The sequence below is a fragment of the Monocercomonoides exilis genome (assembly GCF_001643675.1).
Source record: "Monocercomonoides exilis strain PA203 chromosome Unknown scaffold53-602328, whole genome shotgun sequence".
NCBI lineage: Eukaryota > Preaxostyla > Oxymonadida > Polymastigidae > Monocercomonoides > Monocercomonoides exilis.
In genome coordinates, this window is record NW_027150598.1 from 445,608 (window position 1) to 463,610 (window position 18,003).

Below are 18,003 nucleotides of genomic sequence, written 5' to 3' on the forward strand. Positions count from 1 at the left end.
AGTGATTAAAATGTTTTGTTTTTTCATTATTCTTTAAAAGGATGAGAATTGAACCCCAATTTTTATTATTTGTGAATAAATTTGAAAATTTTTGATATTTCAGAAAAAAAACCATCATCCTTGTAATTGAATAATTTTCAAATGAATTCACCTCACATCGATAAATTATGTTAATTTCAATCAAGAAAAGTTATTCGCATCAGTTTTTCAAGCAAAATACAAATATTTATTGGTACTGAATAAATCTGCAAATACACTTTAGAAAATCGTTAATTGTTTTTTATTGTTCATCTGAATAAATTTAAATTTCAATAACTTTACTTGATTGAATTTTACATTATTTATCGATGTGAGGTGAATTCATTTGAAAATTATTCAATTACAAGGATGATGGTTTTTTTTCTGAAATATCAAAAATTTTCAAATTTATTCACAAATAATAAAAATTGGGGTTCAATTCTCATCCTTTTAAAGAATAATGAAAAAACAAAACATTTTAATCACTTTCTGACAATCAGCCAGTGATCACATTATATCAAAAAATTTTTTTATAAAAAATTCTGAATTTTATTAATTTTGAATAATTAGTTTACCAATTTTGAATAATAAATGGTGTATCGAAAAATATTTTTTTTTTTTTTTTTACAAATTCTTCTTGTAATAAAAGGCTTATTATTTCTTGCATTAATTTTTGTATAAAAAGGCATGAGACAAATTAAAAAAAATAATCAGTTGCCAATAATCATTCAGTTTTTTTATGTAGTTGATTAACGTTTCCCAGTCAATTGAGTATAATTTTGAAATAAAGAACCTTTTTAATTTTTGTTTATGCTGTTTGATCAAGATATATTATAACATATACATCTTTAAACTTTATTTTGTATGTTACAACACCATTGTCATTCAACGCAATCTCACAAGAATTAATGTTGGTTAAAATATTATTTTTTTTTTTTCGTATATTAGATATTTTAAGGAAAGAAGCACACTTTTCGAGAATCCAATGAAATTTTGGGAATGAATAATTCTTTATCGGAATAGTTTTTTTGCATATCATTATGAAACGACCTTTCTCTGTATGAAACTGTCTTTTCGTAATAACTTAGTCTTTTCGATTTATTCAAAAATTATTTCGGAACTATTTTTTTCTTTCACGAAAGAATGTGCTTTACTCAATGAATATCACAAAAAACAAAACGATGGGATCAATTTATTTTTCTGAATCAAAAATAACTTATGAAAAATTACATTATTTGTTGTTGAAATTAGAAAAAGGAAGATATTTATAATTATTTATAGATATTTATAATTTGAAAAAAATTAAAGTCAAATCTAGGCGGCAAAAAAACCTGAATAAGCAACAATAATCAGGAAAAACCGAGCAAACAAAAAATAAAAATGGTGAAAGAAAAATTTGTTTTCTTCATTGCTTTTTTCATTGGCGATGATTTCAGCAGTTGAAATTTTTCGTTGTTTCGAATGTTCGTTGCACATGTTCTCTATTAGTGAGGCACTTCGAATTCTTTTAATTTTTTCTCTGAAAAAAGCATTCGATTCTGACTTTTTTTCTTTTTACTTTTCAATTTCTAATTGATTAAAAGAAATACATTGCTTCTCAAATAATCCATTATCTTCACTGAAATCATATGCCTGAATATTCAGATTTATTAGCCAAACTGCAATTTCGATATCTAACTTTGCATCATCCAAGCCGTTTCTGTTCCTGTTTGCGCATTGCTTCCACTGCCTTTTCATTCTTCCGAAAGACTATTCAACAGGAATCCGTTTCTTTGCTTTTCTTTCATTAAATGTTATTTCTTCTATCGTTTTAGCATTTTTGATTGGTGTTATGACTTCTATTCCTTCAACAGCACCTTGATATCCTCTGTCTGCCATGACTTTCCAATGTTTAATTCCTTCATCCAATCCGTATTTTTCTCTTTCGTATTCTGATATTTGTGAATATTCTTTCAACGGCTGTAAGTCTCGTTTGAACAATGAGAAATCATGGATATGACCTTCTACAACTTCTGAAGCAAATTATGCTTCAAAAGGACAGCTTGCAGCAACAGTAACCTGGATTTTCAATTCATAAACTCTATGATGCTCATCCCGAAGCAACTTCTGATTTTCAAAACTGCTTGATGGCTTGTCTGTTCTTATAGACGTTGCGTCCACTAGTAGTGCAACCGTTCCAAAAGATTCGTCTGTATCAGTATATTTAGGTCTTCTTTTATACATGTTCATTTTTCTCAATGCTTTTAATAGGAGTGGACGTATTTGTATTATTGCATCCGAAATTATGTGGCTTCTTCTGTTAAACCAAATCCCAATTCTTGTTTTTGTTGTACCAGAAGATAGCCATTCGAAGTAATAAAGCATTTTGTTAGTGAGCGATAAAGAACCATTTGGTCCTTTTTTCGGAGTCTGGTTGGTTTCGTTTTCTTGTTCTCAAATAATGCTGAATATTTGTTTTTCGGTTAATTTATAACGATCAAATGATTTTTGTTTGCGTAAGTAATCAAATAGCTGTCCCTCTGGCTCAGGATCCGATAACTCCCTAATTTCAGTGTTCATAATTTTCTTTTCAACGCTATCTTTGTATGAATCAGCATTTCGAAGAGCTAAATCAAACATGTCATTTGTTTCTTTTCTGTAAACATCAGATCATTAAAAAAAAAAAAAAAAAAAAAAAAAAAAAAAAAAAAAAAAAAAAAAAAAAAAGAAAAGAAAGAAAGAAAGAAAAAGAAAAATTGTTATAAAGAAATTTCTTAGCAATATTCAAACTCGAACCTTTCCATTTTATTTTTTGCTGGTGAACAAGATAGTATTGAGGGATGTTCCTGAACTTCAATTGGACCAAACACATTTGAATGCTGAGAAGCAGACACGGAAGCTGAAGGCTGGTACGAGAGTGCTTGAGAAGAGAAGTTTATATCAAACTGAGATGAAGATTGAATATTGCTTTGAACGGAGTTCATATGCGAACTTTGTTCAGGGCAATATCATTTGATTGAAAACAAAAAATAAATTATTTAAAAATATCCACAAAGATAACGAACTAAGAATGAAACAGACCAAAAATATGGATCAATTCGAGGAAGCAAACTCATTTCCAGTTGTAAAATTAATATCAAAACAAACTGACAAAAGAAAAGCCTTTTTTATGTATGGTGATGTCTTCTATTTATACACATTGGCATAGTGAGAAAATATGGGTCTTTTTCGAAAAACATATGACTTTTGAGTTACAACTCGTTCTTATTTTAAATAACATTTGTTTCACTCAAAAGGTTTTTCTTTTCGTATAATTTACCAAAAATTATTCAAAATGAGAACTTTTGCGTTCAAAATGGAAATTTTGCAAACAAATTAATTAAAATTTCAAACGAAATAATAATTTTTGCGTTCGAATTAATAATTGCTGAAAACATTACAAAAATTTATTCACACTCTCACGAAATTTTGTGAAAATCAGTTTTTCAATTTTGAATCGGAAATAATTTTGTGTTGTCATTATTTTCTTGTACGTTAGAAAATTTTTTTATATTTTTAATTTTCTGACAAAAATTTTGATAATTTCATATAATTTTTATTCATATGAAAACAGAAAATATATTCATTTCGAATGGAAATATTTTCATTTCGTTTGAAATTTTTTCATTCTGAACGTAAAAATTTTAAATTTGAATGCAAATTTATTATTTTGAATGAAAAAACTATTAATTCGTTTACAAAATTATTAATTCGATTGCAAAAATTCTCATTTTGAATAATTTTTGGTGTTTCTAATGAAATAGAAATTCAGTCAAAAATTGATAAGACTACGAAATTGTCATAAACAGATTTAATTATTCAATATATATATATATATATATATATATATATATATATATATATAGATTTGAAAAATTTATTCAAAAAATTTTCTTACATTTATGATCAAAACCAATAACATCAATTCATCTAATTTTTTAAAAATTGGTGTGAATGCTAAATTAGAGCGTATTTAAACAATGCACGCAACACAATAAATGATCAAGGGATTATCATTTTGTTTAATATTGAGCAGGAATTTACTAATGTTGTTCAAACCAAATTACATAAATCTTGCGAAATTACACTAGCTTTTGTCATTTTTTAAAAAAGGAAAGCAATAAATGTTTGCACATTCATTTTTCAGCTTATTTTATTTTATTTTCACAAAACAGGCAAAATTCTCAATCACAAGAAGCCAAGCAAAGCTTTTCACAGGCTGGAGAGAATATGAAAGAAGGAATGCAGCACCTTGGATCGGCAGCAAAAAGCCAATCAAAAGAGATGGCTCAAAACGCAAAGGAAGGAATGCAGCGTGGTGCTCAAGTCGTAGGAGACAAGATGCAAAACGTTGGAGCTGCGGTGAAAGAAAAAACAGTAGAAGTCGCACACAATGCTAAAGAAGGGATGCAACGCGGAGCTCACGTGATGGGAGATAAGATGCAATCAGTTGGAGAAAAAGTTAAAGAAAAAACAGCAGAAGTTGCCCATAATGCAAAGGAGGGAATACAACATGGAGCTCACGTGATGGGAGAAAAAATGCAAAATGCTGGAGTTGCAATGAAAGAAAAAACAGTCGAAGTAGCCCACAATGCAAAGGAGGGAATACAACATGGGGCTCATGTTATGAAAGAGAAAATGCAAAATGCTGGAGAAATCATGAAAGAGAAAGGAAGTCAAGCGAAGGAAGTTGTTAGTTCAAAGGCAAACGATATGAAGGAAGGGATGATGGAGGGAGTTGAGAAGATGAAAGAAAAATCAAATGACATGACCGAAAATACTGAAGAAGTTAGCGAAGAAATGAAAGATGATACTCAAAGTGGATTTGGAAAAATGAAAGAGAAAATGGGTGAAATAACTGACAAAATTCGTACAAAGATTGATGAGATGTCAGGAAGTTTGCAAGATGGATGGGAAAGCTTGAAAAAGAAAATGACCACAAAGAGTAATAAAACTGATGAGGATGAAGAAGAAATGAAAGATAGAGAGGACATCAAAGAAAGAATAATGGAAGAAGCTGGCATTCATCCAAATGACGGAGATGAAGTGAAAGAGAAAGTTATAGAAATGAAAGATCAATTGAAAGATGAGCTGAAAGAAGGAATTAACTCATTGAAAAAGAGAAGCGCACAAGCTCACAAAGCCGAGCAACAAGAAGAGCGTGAGGTTGAACGCGCAAGAGATAATGCTCGCAGGGATTCTGAGCAACTCGAAGAAGCTCTTCAAGAAGAAATTGAAAAAAGAAGGCAACACAGTCGTTCAAATTCCACAGTCGAATCTCAACAACACGAGGTGAGCCCGGATGATTCAGTCCTCCAACAGAAAGTTCATCATGCAAAAGAACAAGCACAAAACGAAGCAAAGCCAAGCGGATGGGAAGGAATTGGCCACTAATTTTTTTAATGCTTTTTTTTTAATTGGATGTAAAATAATGTTTTTTTTTCCTGTTATATAAGAAACATGATAGACATTCATTTTAATATTTTTATTTGTATATTTCTTTAAGAGCACACGCTTATTCAAAAGTTGAACATAAGCAAGTGAATTATTCATACAATAACTGGGCTAAGATCAAATTATTTGTAGATATTTTATTGTCCAACTATTTGGGCTTATTATATCACGATATCAAAGAATCATGTTTGCATTTTATTAATTGATGTATTTATTTTTATAAAATTGTTGTAACTTTTCTTTTTGTTGAAAACAGGAGTTACATTAGTAACTCAAGTACAAGCATCCCTCCCGGCCTTTTGCAAACAAAACCTCCTCCTTCTTTTGCTCCAGATATTATCTCATCCACTTCAAAGGCTTCTGAAGACGATGCTTCTTTCAATTTTGAAAGAAAGCCTCGATTGGAGGATTTTACATTTTTGCAAGTTCTCGGTGCTGGTACGTTTGGAACCGTACAAATTGCACAGCACATAGAAACAAAACAATATTTTGCTATAAAAACATTGAAGAAAGAGCGAGTAATTGCTCTTCGGCAAGCTCAACACATCAAAAATGAAAGAGACATATTATATAGATGTAGACATCCTCGAATAGTGAAATTGTTTGAAACGATGCAAGACGATGAAAATCTCTATCTTATTTTAGAGTATTGTCCCGGAGGCGATTTTTTCACTGTGAGACAACAATTTGATCATTTAAAGCCATCTGTTTGTAGATATTACGCAGCACAAATGGTAACTGCTCTCGAAAGATTGCATAAAGAGCACGTTGCATATCGTGATTTAAAGCCAGAAAATGTTCTTCTCGATGCAGACGGACAGTTGAAACTGACAGATTTAGGATTTGCAAAAGAGATCAGAGATTTGACTTTCACTTTGTGCGGGACTCCGGTGTGAATTTGAATGTAGCTTCCAAAGGACATCAATCTTAATTTCTATTTTTTTCATTTTTGAAATTAAAAACAAATTTTCTTTCTGAAAACGAAAAATTTCAAAACACATCACATAGGATTACATTGCACCTGAGCTTGTTCTTGGAAAGGGACATGATATAGGGGTTGATTATTGGGCGCTTGGGGTATTCATTTATGAGATGATGATAGGAATTGTATGCATTTACTTCATTTCCGTTTTATTCTGTCCAATTTGTGGTTCTTTTTCATCTTTATCAATTTTCATTTCTTTCATCTCTTCCCTTTTCTCTTCCCTTTTTTTCTTATTTTTTTTCTTACAACAAAATACATGGTGATTGTTTCATTACTTCACTTTCATTAAACTTGTAATTTAACGAAAATTTATTTTTATTTGTTCTTTGCAATTACACTGCCAATGCATCAGCCGCCTTTTTATTCTGATTCCCTTCTGACCACATACGATGCAATTGTGCGGTTTAAGCCTCCGACCCGCGGGCTCTTTGAGCGGCACAGCGGCGACACCGATGAAGAGGCGAGGCTGCGTGTTGAAGGGAAGAATTTGATTGTGGACTTGATGAAGAAAGATAAGACTAAGCGGCTGGGCTGCCTGAAGGGTGGGATTGCAGATATTAAGAATCACCCGTTTTTCCTGGGGATTGACTGGCACCGCATTGAGAACGGACTCGATCCTGCGCCTATCAAGCCGCACATCATTCCTCCTGAGAAGATCCCGCCTTATTCGCCCGACCAGTCGCTGGAGGCTGAGTTGGAAGCATATCACGACGAGAGCGATGGGAAGACAAAGAAGTTTGTTGATCCGGACAGAGACCCAGCCAACTTTGCTGATTTTTGAGGCTCAATTTGTAAATGTTTAAAAGTTCTTACTGAAAAATGACACATTCACACAACATGTAAACTGTTGAGCTGATTTGTTTTTTAAATCATTTCCTCTTCATTTCACTTTTTATTTTATTTATTTACCATCGTTCGAAAACCCGGGAATTTTTCTAAAACCCGGACTTTTTCATAAAATTCATATTTTTCAACAAGTTTCAAAAATAAAATTATGATAATTCACATAATTATTCATCGGTATATAACACATATAATCATGTACATATTTTTATTTAATGTGCTGTATTTATGAAGAAATAAATAATTTTTATTTTTGAAAATCTGACTTTTAATGAATTTTTCTATTTCAACAAAACGATTCAGTTCATCTTTTATACGTAAAACTTATTTTTTCTTTGTTGCAAACTGTTCTGGTTATTTTTCATTTTCGGCAATTTTCTCTTTCTAGCGGAATGAAAATCTGTCATTTTCAAAAAATCACAGCCAATGGGATTACTTAAAAAATATTTTTTGCAAAACACAAAAACATCCAAGTGAATTTAACACATGTTTAAATAAATATGATAGTTATATGAAATTTCTTTATTGATGAATTTTAAAATGATTCAGTAGATATTTCATAAATCAAGATTATTTTCACAAGTGATGATTTATTATGATCATTTTCATTGAATTTTCTACCAAATTGTGTTTTATGAAATATCTACTGAATCATTTTAAAATTCATCAATAAAGAAATTTCATATAACTATCATATTTATTTAAACATGTGTTAAATTCACTTGGATGTTTTTGTGTTTTGCAAAAAATATTTTTTAAGTAATCCCATTGGCTGTGATTTTTTGAAAATGGCAGATTTTCATTCCGCTAGAAAGAGAAAATTGCCGAAAATGAAAAATAACCAGAACAGTTTGCAACAAAGAAAAAATAAGTTTTACGTATAAAAGATGAACTGAATCGTTTTGTTGAAATAGAAAAATTCATTAAAAGTCAGATTTTCAAAAATAAAAATTATTTATTTCTTCATAAATACAGCACATTAAATAAAAATATGTACATGATTATATGTGTTATATACCGATGAATAATTATGTGAATTATCATAATTTTATTTTTGAAACTTGTTGAAAAATATGAATTTTATGAAAAAGTCCGGGTTTTAGAAAAATTCCCGGGTTTTCGAACGATGGTATATTTTTTTTTTTTTTTTTGTTTTGTTGTTGTACGATATTCAAAACGTGACATTTAATAAATTAATTATTCTTGTTTGCTATCATTTCTTTGTTTTATTGTAAATAAAATGATAATCAAAAGTTATCAATACATAATTTATCCCTCCAGAAATTGACATTTCTTTGGGATTAATAATGTTGAATATATTCGTTCTTTGACATTCCTTCTATGTTAACGCAAACCATTTATTCCAAAAATCATTTCTATTCCAACTCTTCAAATAATGCTGGTTGAAATTGCTTATTAAGAATGAGACTTTTTATTTCTCATTTGCTTAAAAATGTTTTTTGAAAAAAATCGTATTGATAAGTGTGAATATTCATCTGTCCTGAAAAAAAATGATAAAATGCAATTTAAAAAAAAATAATAAAATTGTTAATTGGCAAATTCATTTAATAGTTTATCTATCTATCTGTTTATTTTTTTCTCAAGGAATATAAACAAAAAAATAAATAAGTCAACTATTTTGAAAAGCTGTGATTTTATGAAAAAAAAATTTGTTTTTAATGGAAAAAACGCAAAAATAAATTTCTTGAACTCAAATATCAAACAAACAAAAATAAAATACACTCATTCTAACATTTTTTAAGCAATTAATAAAGTTGAAATATATACAAATTTTTTAAAAATTAGTTCCTTTTTTATGAAATGCATATCCTTAAAACTTTTCAAGTGAATGCAAAACACACTTGATCATATTTCCAAGGATTCATCAACCGGATCAATGAAGTCTTTTGGTATGGAAGGGAAAGGAGGCAATTCTTCTACAAAATCAACAGCAGGCGCACATTTTGAAATCAATCCCATGTACCCAAACATCCTTCCTGAACTAATCTCTTTTGGAGGTTGCATTCGAAAGTTCGACTGATTACGTAACTGATCAGAATCGGCTGACTGGAGAGAAGAATGAGACGATGGCTTTGACGAATTCAGAATCTGGTGGCTGTTTGAAGGGTGAGGTGAATTATTGGAAATAGAAGAAGAAGAATTTGATTGAAATGAGTTGCTTTCCAGCGAGCGTGAAATACTGTCTGTTGAATGATAATTCATCTTCTGCTCATCCTTAAGCAAAGGTCTATCCAACATTCTCCTTTCCTCTTCTTTGGCTATTTGCATGAATCCACATTTCCTCATTCCCACACTTGACGCTACAACAGAATTTGGCATTCCACTGCTTGCTGGAAAATCTGAAGAATTTATTCCTTCGATTATTTCATTTGCGTTCATTGATAGACGCTTTTTCTTTCTTCTCCGCCAAACAAGAATCACAAGCGTAAGCACCACTGCAACAATCGCTAAGCACGCAATAGGAATTGAAATTCCAAGCACAACTCCAATTTCAATCCCTTTGCGCTTGTTTGGTTTTTCAGGATCGTCCGCTGGCACAGGCGGAGGCATTTCAGAAAAATACCTAATAGATGTTGAGAGCTTGCCTGTCTCTTCCACCTCCCCAACAATACCCCAGTATTGTACGCTGCACCCAATCCACTTGTCGTCTTCCATCTTTGTCACGTCCCTCACCGAAACCAGTGCTTCAGCCACTTCGCTGCTCCGATGCGAAGTGAAATGCAGACCATGCACCGGTTGAGCCTCCATGCTTTGCTTGATCCGAATGATCGAGAATGACGTCATACAGTCCATCAGATTCGCCCCGCTAAACACAATCAAGCAGTTTTCGTCGTCTCCCTTGATCCTGCTGATGTTCACATCGTCAAGCCGGGACTCAAACATCAGCGTCTTTGCTGTCTTTGCCCACTCCCCTTCCACTTTGCAGTTGTCGTTAAGAAAGAACAGCGATCGATCTTTCTTGTTGCACCCATCGCCTTTCATCAGAGACTCAATCGATATTTCCCCTTTGTTTTTGCACACAATGTTGTGTCTCGCCTTTTCAAACACCCCGACCAACGGATCATTCCCAAAGAACGTTCCATTTGAAATCTTCACTTTCCCTCCAGACTGCGAAAGCCCACCAAAACGAGAGAAGGACAGCTCCACATTATCCAGCTCAGCAACACATTCAGTTAGAGAAAGCATCGAATGGCTCCAATTGCACAACTCAGAATCATTCTCTTCCGAAAACTCATCTCGGCTTTCAGATTTTGCTTGTTCGTCTGATTCTTGTCCATTCTTCAATGAATTGCAATCTCTGCCAATGTGATTTGAAGACGACAGGTGTCGGGAAGAAGAATTCTTAAATCGTTCTTCCGTGATGAGCTTACCGAGATCGATTTCTTTGTCATCTCCTCTTATTGCCAGGTTTTTCAGTGTGGCATTGACATTCTCCAGCTGAATGAAATAACCTGAAAAATTATCATTAAAGCAATCTTTCATCGTCGAATCCGAAATTTCAAGTTGCGCATATTCTTCTCCATCCTTGTGCTCCGGAGCAGCAAACTGAAGCAGACATGGCTTGCTGCCTTCCGGCTTTGTTATCTTCTTAAGTATCAGAAAAGATAGCTTCGCCGTGGTAACACTGCTTCCAATATTGAATAGAGGTGAATCTTCGCAATTTGTGCAAAGGCCGACAAGAGCATTGCTCACTTCGACGCTGCTACATCCTTCAAATGTGAAGGGTGACACAAGTGCCACTGGCTTCTTCAAGCTCTCCACTTTGTTGAAGACAATCTTTGTTATAAACACATTCTCCAACGTGGCCTTCCCGTTCAGACACACCAAGAATGCCCCATAGCACACCCCTTCCCCATTCTGCCCCGCTTCAGCATTGCTTAACGGAGCCAGCGATACATTTCTGATTGTCACTTCTGTGCACCTGCTCACAATAAGTGCCGAGTGCGACTCTGTCTTTGCGCTTTCAATATAAAAACTGATGCGTTCAATTGCAAGTGTGCCGTCTGCTATGATCAGGCCTTCCTGCTTTCCAGATATCGTCTCGTGGATCACCACAGGATTCTCCTTCTCTTCCTTCACGCAGATCTTCACCCCGCTCGCATCCAGCTCCCGATCCACATACACCTTCTTCACAACATAAAGCACCGACCTCTCGCTTGGCAGAAGCGACCCCAGCCCAAACCCAAACGTTTTGCACGGGCTCCGCTCGTTCCCACACCCAGACACGTCCGCCCCGCCCTCCCCCACATACACCGTCGTCCGCATCTTTGTGTTCAGATACTTCGTGAACAAGTCCTCAAATCCTTCCTCTTTGACGCTTCTGTCCAGCGAACCTGAGATCGAATACGCACCAAACACCGATTCAGACGACTCTCTGTCAAAGCGAAAGCGCAAGGGAATTATGTTTGTCTTCAAATCAGGGCAGCAAATATGAATTACGTACTTGAGTGGATGTCTGTTTTTGCTGAAAGTTAAGTCACTGAATGAAAAATAATACTGCGTCTGTTCGTTCATCGCTGCTCTGCTTATCACATTTCCCTCATTACTCGGCGAATGTGCACACAACAAATAAATGCATTTTCCGATCGATCCACTGTCGAAAATGCAATCAAATTCGCTGTTACTGACGGTGCACAACCCGTCATCCCCAAGCAACAGCGAAAGAATTTCTCCAGTCTTTGCGTCAGTTGAGAAAAGGTTGAGGAACTTGCACCCAGATATTGCTGTCACATAATTTTCAGGCCAGTTTTGCATCACTTCTTCATCAAAGGAAAGACAACACGGAACTTCATTGTTGAACTGAATTGCGCTGAACGAACAATTCGTCAAGCAGATTGAGCCAACTGCTTCTGAAAACGTATCACACATCTTTTCAGAGCGGTTCGATAAAAGGCCTGCGGTTGATGATGAATATTGAAACGAATTCGATCCTTGGCTGTTTGTAGTGCTGCTTGGCTCAATTTTCCTTGTAATGTATATCAGACTGTGTGAGTCGTTGTAACATGTGTGTGCGTTCAGCTTTATGAAATTCACAGAAACCACAGGCGAAATAGCAAAAACGCCGTTGCTTTTATTCATCCAGGTGCTAACTTCAAAATCGTTGACTTCGAATTTGCCTCCGCAAACACACGCAAAGCACGAAATTCCTTCAGGATCCGAAGAGAAAGAAGACGGAGAAGTTGAATCAGCCATCGTTTCTGTTGATTTCACTTCGTTGGTTATGCACGACTTTATCAACGTATACTCTGCAGAAGCCTCCACAAATAGAATGCATCTCGGCTTTGACAAGCTAATAAACTGGTTCGGAAACGTAATTGACAGCCTTTCAAGATAGACGCTCTTCGTCACTGAGAGAACCCCTTTGCTCTCTCCGCTGTCAAAAGAGTCTGAAATCACAAATCGATCGTAATCTTCATTCTGAGAACGCTCGCTAAGATGTGCTGATGAAGATGCGGATTGAGAGAAGGATGACGAAAAAGAAGAGGAAAATGAGGAAGAGGAAGAGGAAGAGTAGGAGGAGGAGGAAGAAGAAGAATCCAACTCTGACGCTGATGCTGAATTTGACTGAGAATTTGATGCATTCTTGAAGCCCTTGATGCGAATCGAAGCAACATGCACTGCTTTGGAAATCTTCGACTGTGTGTGAATCACTATTGTTGGCACAGCTTCGCCCCCGCTGCTACTCATGCCGAGATGGCTGACACCGTATTCGACGGTGGAGCACTCCACTCCGATCCTCCCGCACCCGTGCCAGTCGCCTTCGCCGTAACTGTTCACGTGGATTTCGTCCGTCATTATCCCCACAACATCCACCAAGCAGATGCATTGATCCTTTTTGTCATAAGTTGATCCGCACAAAAAATCCTTTGTGGCCGAAACTGGACCGTCTACTGGATATTCATCAAACACAATTTGGTTTTTGCGCAGAAATGAGAAGTCTTCACAAAAGACAAAAATCACATCTCCACTGAAAGACCCACAGTCTTTCACAGAAACATCTTTGATCAGAAAGGGCACCACACTCAGTACATCGTTGCAGTACATATACAGCACGCTCCCTCCAAGCGTCCATTTCTTGTCCGAGCAGTTTGTAAACTTGCAGCCATCTATTTCAGCTCTGCACTCAACAGCATAAGAATCAGAGCATGCTGAACAAAAGGAATGCTCATATGATGTAAAAGAATTGCTTCTTTCCAATCCACCAATGGTTGTCTGAAACACACCTCCTCTTGAGTTTGAAGACACAATATTTGAAAACGTCGAATTTATCACGAGTAAATTAATCGGAGTGTTCTTGTCAACGTCCAACATAGCTGATGATTCCTTTCCAATAATTGCTAAATCACTGATTTCTGAAGATGTAATATTGATGTCAGCAAACTTTGGTTAAAAAAAGCACATATGCAATTATCAAATAAAAGATATATTTACAAAATGAAGTGCCACACACTGTAACACTTTTCACAGCTATAACAGAATGTCCCTCAAATTTATGAAGCCAATTCTCAAAGTCTGACAACGACAGCTTTCCAAACGAAAGGCGGAAAATATTCATTTCTTGACTCGGTTGCTTTTCTAACGTGCTCATTCCAATCCTTAATTCCTTCCCAACAAACGAGCTCATGTTGTTTGTCGATTTCCCTTCAACTGCAAACCAACAGCTCGGGCCATCGCAGCTGATGCTGTTGATGAACAAATCGTCAACAATAAGCTCTGACAAAACCCTAGTAAAACAGTCCCCCTTTTCCATGTTTAACGAAAGCTGCGTACAGGTTATTAAACTTCGGATAATAACCGTCTTTCCCTCAATTCTAACATCAGAGATATTCTCTACAGCAGTATCTTTTAAGAACTTCAAATGCAATTCTGTGTTTTCTGAATCAACGCTGAGCGCATATGCAATAGATTTGCAAGGCTTATGATTTGAATAACCACATTTTGGATCATCGATCACTCCTTCGTCAGAAACACGCCTCTCTCTTGGCTCCTATAAAATTAGTCTAAATTAACGTTAATCACAACAGAAAATGTGCAAACTGAGCGAGCAAAAAAGAAAAATAGCAAAAATGTGAATAGTCTCGAACATATAATCAACATTTGTAGCTATTTTTTCTCAAGCACAAAATGTATGTGGATAAACAATAATCAATATAAATTTACAAAAATTTCAATTTTTTAACTCAAAATCAATACAATAAAACTTTGACTAAACCTTAATAAATAATTCACATTGGATAATTACAATTGTTAAATTATGTTTTTGCAAAAATAGTTCAAATTTCTAATTTTGTGTTGAAGAGTTTTATTGGAACTGCATTTGTTACATGCTTTTATTGAACAGTTTCTTATGAATGATAAAAGAAATTTGACATTAACATAACAATGAACAGAATAATTATGTTGTATATTCTCATAAATACAATTGAAGTGAGAAGTCATCTGGAATTGAAAAGTAAAATTTGTCTCACGTTGCTTGAAGGTTTGAATCCTCTGTTGAGATTTTTCCACTCTATCATGTTCTTCTGAGAAAAATTTAAAAAGCTTTTTTTTTTTTTTTTTTTTTTTTTTTTTGGAAAAATAACAAAAATATCACTTCTAGACTTTATTTCTTTGTGTATAAAAGTTGTTTAATGAAAAGCATATTTGGTTATCCTTTTTGAAATCAAACTTTCGTTTGAGTTTCAATTTAAAAAAAAAAATACTCTTCAATGGGAATAAGTGAAAAGGGGAACAAAACACAAGCAAATGCTGACAATAAAATATGAGAAAATAGATCAATAATAATAATAATAATAAATTCCCATATGAAAAAAAACAAAATTGATTTAAACTCGTACGAAAGAACGATTTCAAAAAGGATCAGCCAAATTAATCCATAAAAAATAGAAGAATGAATGAAAACTCTCAAATAGCAATTGAAAATAAAATAAGCGATTGGAATGAGAGAAAGCGAGCAAGTCATGAAAATTATCAATTGAAAATTAAAGAAACGTCTATTTGAGAATGATTTAATGACTATATAATTCAAATATTAATATGTATCTTTCTTTTTTTTTCCCTTTCTTTCTTTCTTTCTTTCTTTCTTTTGATGACAGATTAAAAAAAGTCAACGTTTGCTTTTATTCATTTTCTTTTCTTTCTTATTTCAATGAGCATTCAATGAACTCTTCCAAATACCCTTTGCATTCAAACACTTGTAACCAAATGACAAGAATTTCTTCCACGGCTTCTGACACATGATCTGGATTATATTTTTCATTTAGCTTCAAATTAATTTTTTTTCGTAATTTCGGAATATCTTCCATAGCTTCCATTGCAATAGCAAAACGCGCAATGATCTTGTATTCATCATTGGGCTGCAATAAATCAGGCAAATCTTGTTCTTTTTGGTACATTTTTGATTCGCTCAAAGACTTTGAAGATTCTGCCATTGCTCGTCTGCTCTCAAATGCACTGTGAGTGGAAGGTGTTGCAGATGATGATGGAGTTGTTGAAGAAGAAGCTTCATTGTCAAAATTTGTTTCTTCTGCCTTTTCTCTTTTCACTTCATTGATATACTCCTTAGGAATAAACATTTGTGCAAAGCGATACAATTTCACAATTATTTCGGCATATTTCCCCCACATCTTGTCGCATTCTTCGCAAAATTCCAAGCAATCACTCAACTTTGCTTTCTGTAAACTCCAGTATTCTTTCATAATTTTCAACTTTCCACATATATTCTCCTTCTCGTTTCTTTCTTTCTTCTTTTTGCGTTTTTCACTATCTATTTCAACATTTCCACTCATTCTGCTAATCAATTCTTCGTAACGCGAAATAACAGTCCTCGTTTTTTCGCTTTTGTCCCTTTCAAACTTTTTCATGATGATCCTGTATTCCTTAATTTTCTGAGCATTTGATGGAATATCTCTCATTGGTGCAGATAGCTCTATTATTCCTTTGCACTCACTCGTCTTATTCGCAAACCTCATCGGCACACCCAATCCTGCTAATGCGTATGCAATATTCCCTATATATCTCCATGTTCTTGGTGCATGAAATGTTCCTTGTATTACTCCATCTTTGATGCACAGTTTGTGCTTCTCATCGTTGTATGTGTATTCATTTCCAGGAATAAACTTGGCAGTGGCATTCGGAACATCAATTTGCTGTTTAATTACAACCGTATTTGACGAGTAGCCTTCATTTTTGAAGAATTCAATAGTGTCGAATCTCACAGGATCATCTCTGTCAAGTTCGCTGATCATCTCTTGGTATTTGCACATTTCGTCCTCATACACTTGAGCAGCGGCACGGCAACGTTCGATTTCGATCTTTAATGATTCGATAGGCTTATAAGTCATTCCGTCCATCGCTTCATCAATTTTTTGCACATCTCTGTTAATGCTATTGTATAATTTGCTTGTTTCACTTGCAAGCATCTCACATGTATTTGCAACGTCTTTCAGAAAATTTGGAATTCTTCGTCTTCCTCTCATTGCTGATACCAGCCAATAATACTTATTTGCCATTGTCGTGATTGAATCAATAAACGAGTTATAATAGTCCGAGTTAAATTCAAGATTCACATCGCAAGGATCCCTGTAATTATTCAAATCCTCAATCTTTTCAATAATTCGTTCAATGGAGCAAGCTAATGTTGGATCATAATAAAGCAGTCTGCCTTCATCAATTGCCTTGTCCCACAGATAGATGATTTGCATTTCTTTCAAGCCAATTCTAACTTCTTCTGCTTCCTTTCCCGTCGCTCCTTTTTCTTTGCGCAAAAGTGTTTCAATAATTTGTTCAAGTGTCATGCTTGTTGACACCTCAGAAAATCGTTTGACAATTTTTATTATTGTGGCATTTTTGAGTTTTTCAATATTCTCAATTAACTTACCTTGAGCTTCTTTTATTATTCCTTCTGCATCTGCTCTTCCATCATACGAACCGGATTCCTCTTTCGCTTGCAAACGATCTTTCATTTTAATTATCCTTTTTTCTTGGCATTTGTTTGCGAGGAACAAAATTGGTATTTCCTTGTTTCTGCATTTCTTGTTCAGTATTTCCATATCAGCATGTGCCTTTGTCAAATTGCTGTAATTTTCAAATTCTGTTATATAAACAATCATCACTTTTTTCGCGTATTTGTGATAGAACTGCAAGATCAACGAACTGAGCACATCTTTATCAACATCTAATTCTTCCCCTAAGAATCCACGTGTGTCGAGCAAGGTTATTTCATCATTCAGTTTGTATGCCTCTGGTAAAACAGTTTCTGATGTTATTCCCTTTCCCATTGCTGCTGTTTTCTCCAAACTTGTTTTAACAACAAGTTTTCCATCATCATCTTCTTCCATTTCCATTCCTCTTAGCCTGTTTATTAAGGTGCTTTTTCCAACCTGACTTCTTCCAAAGATAAGGACAAGATTTTTGAATTTCTCAGATTTGTTGCATCCCTTGAAAAATTCATTCAGTATTTGCAACAGTTCCTTTTGCGAAAACAAAACTTTTTCATCTTGCGTTTTATCGTCTTTTGATCGTTCAATGCGAGGAATCATTCTTGTTGAAAAATTTTTTGGGCACCCATTATACAAATGTTAAGAAATTATTTTTTTTCTCAAGAGGAATTTGAGGTTTCAATGTGCAAAATGCAATTATCGATCTGTCATGCGCATGATCAT

General features: G+C 34.3%; 4 protein-coding genes across 4 annotated transcripts; 2 read left to right on the forward strand and 2 right to left on the reverse strand.

The window, feature by feature from the left end:
• Positions 1-3,945: 3,945 nt before the first annotated feature.
• Positions 3,946-5,516, forward strand: MONOS_8436 (uncharacterized protein). Its single transcript, XM_067878847.1, has 3 exons — positions 3,946-3,984; positions 4,044-4,162; positions 4,212-5,516. Coding segments are annotated over exons 2-3 (1,221 nt in total). The 5' UTR covers positions 3,946-3,984; positions 4,044-4,160; the 3' UTR covers positions 5,431-5,516.
• An 87-nt stretch (positions 5,517-5,603) lies between these two features.
• MONOS_8435 (putative AGC/PKA protein kinase) lies at positions 5,604-7,435 on the forward strand. The gene is made up of 4 exons (XM_067878846.1): positions 5,604-5,676; positions 5,747-6,380; positions 6,499-6,597; positions 6,828-7,435. Coding segments are annotated over exons 1-4 (1,164 nt in total). The 5' UTR covers positions 5,604-5,674; the 3' UTR covers positions 7,257-7,435.
• A 1,354-nt stretch (positions 7,436-8,789) lies between these two features.
• MONOS_8434 (uncharacterized protein) lies at positions 8,790-14,543 on the reverse strand. The gene is made up of 3 exons (XM_067878845.1): positions 14,378-14,543; positions 13,791-14,327; positions 8,790-13,720 (listed from the first exon to the last, which is right to left on the reverse strand). Exons 1-3 carry the CDS (start codon positions 14,435-14,437, stop codon positions 9,185-9,187), a joined length of 5,133 nt encoding a protein of 1,710 aa, XP_067720530.1. The 5' UTR covers positions 14,438-14,543; the 3' UTR covers positions 8,790-9,184.
• A 937-nt stretch (positions 14,544-15,480) lies between these two features.
• Positions 15,481-17,898, reverse strand: MONOS_8433 (uncharacterized protein; the record flags this gene model as incomplete). Its single annotated transcript, XM_067878844.1, has 1 exon — positions 15,481-17,898. The coding sequence occupies exon 1, from the start codon at positions 17,878-17,880 to the stop codon at positions 15,481-15,483; it is 2,400 nt and encodes a 799-aa protein (XP_067720531.1). The 5' UTR covers positions 17,881-17,898.
• Positions 17,899-18,003: the final 105 nt, after the last annotated feature.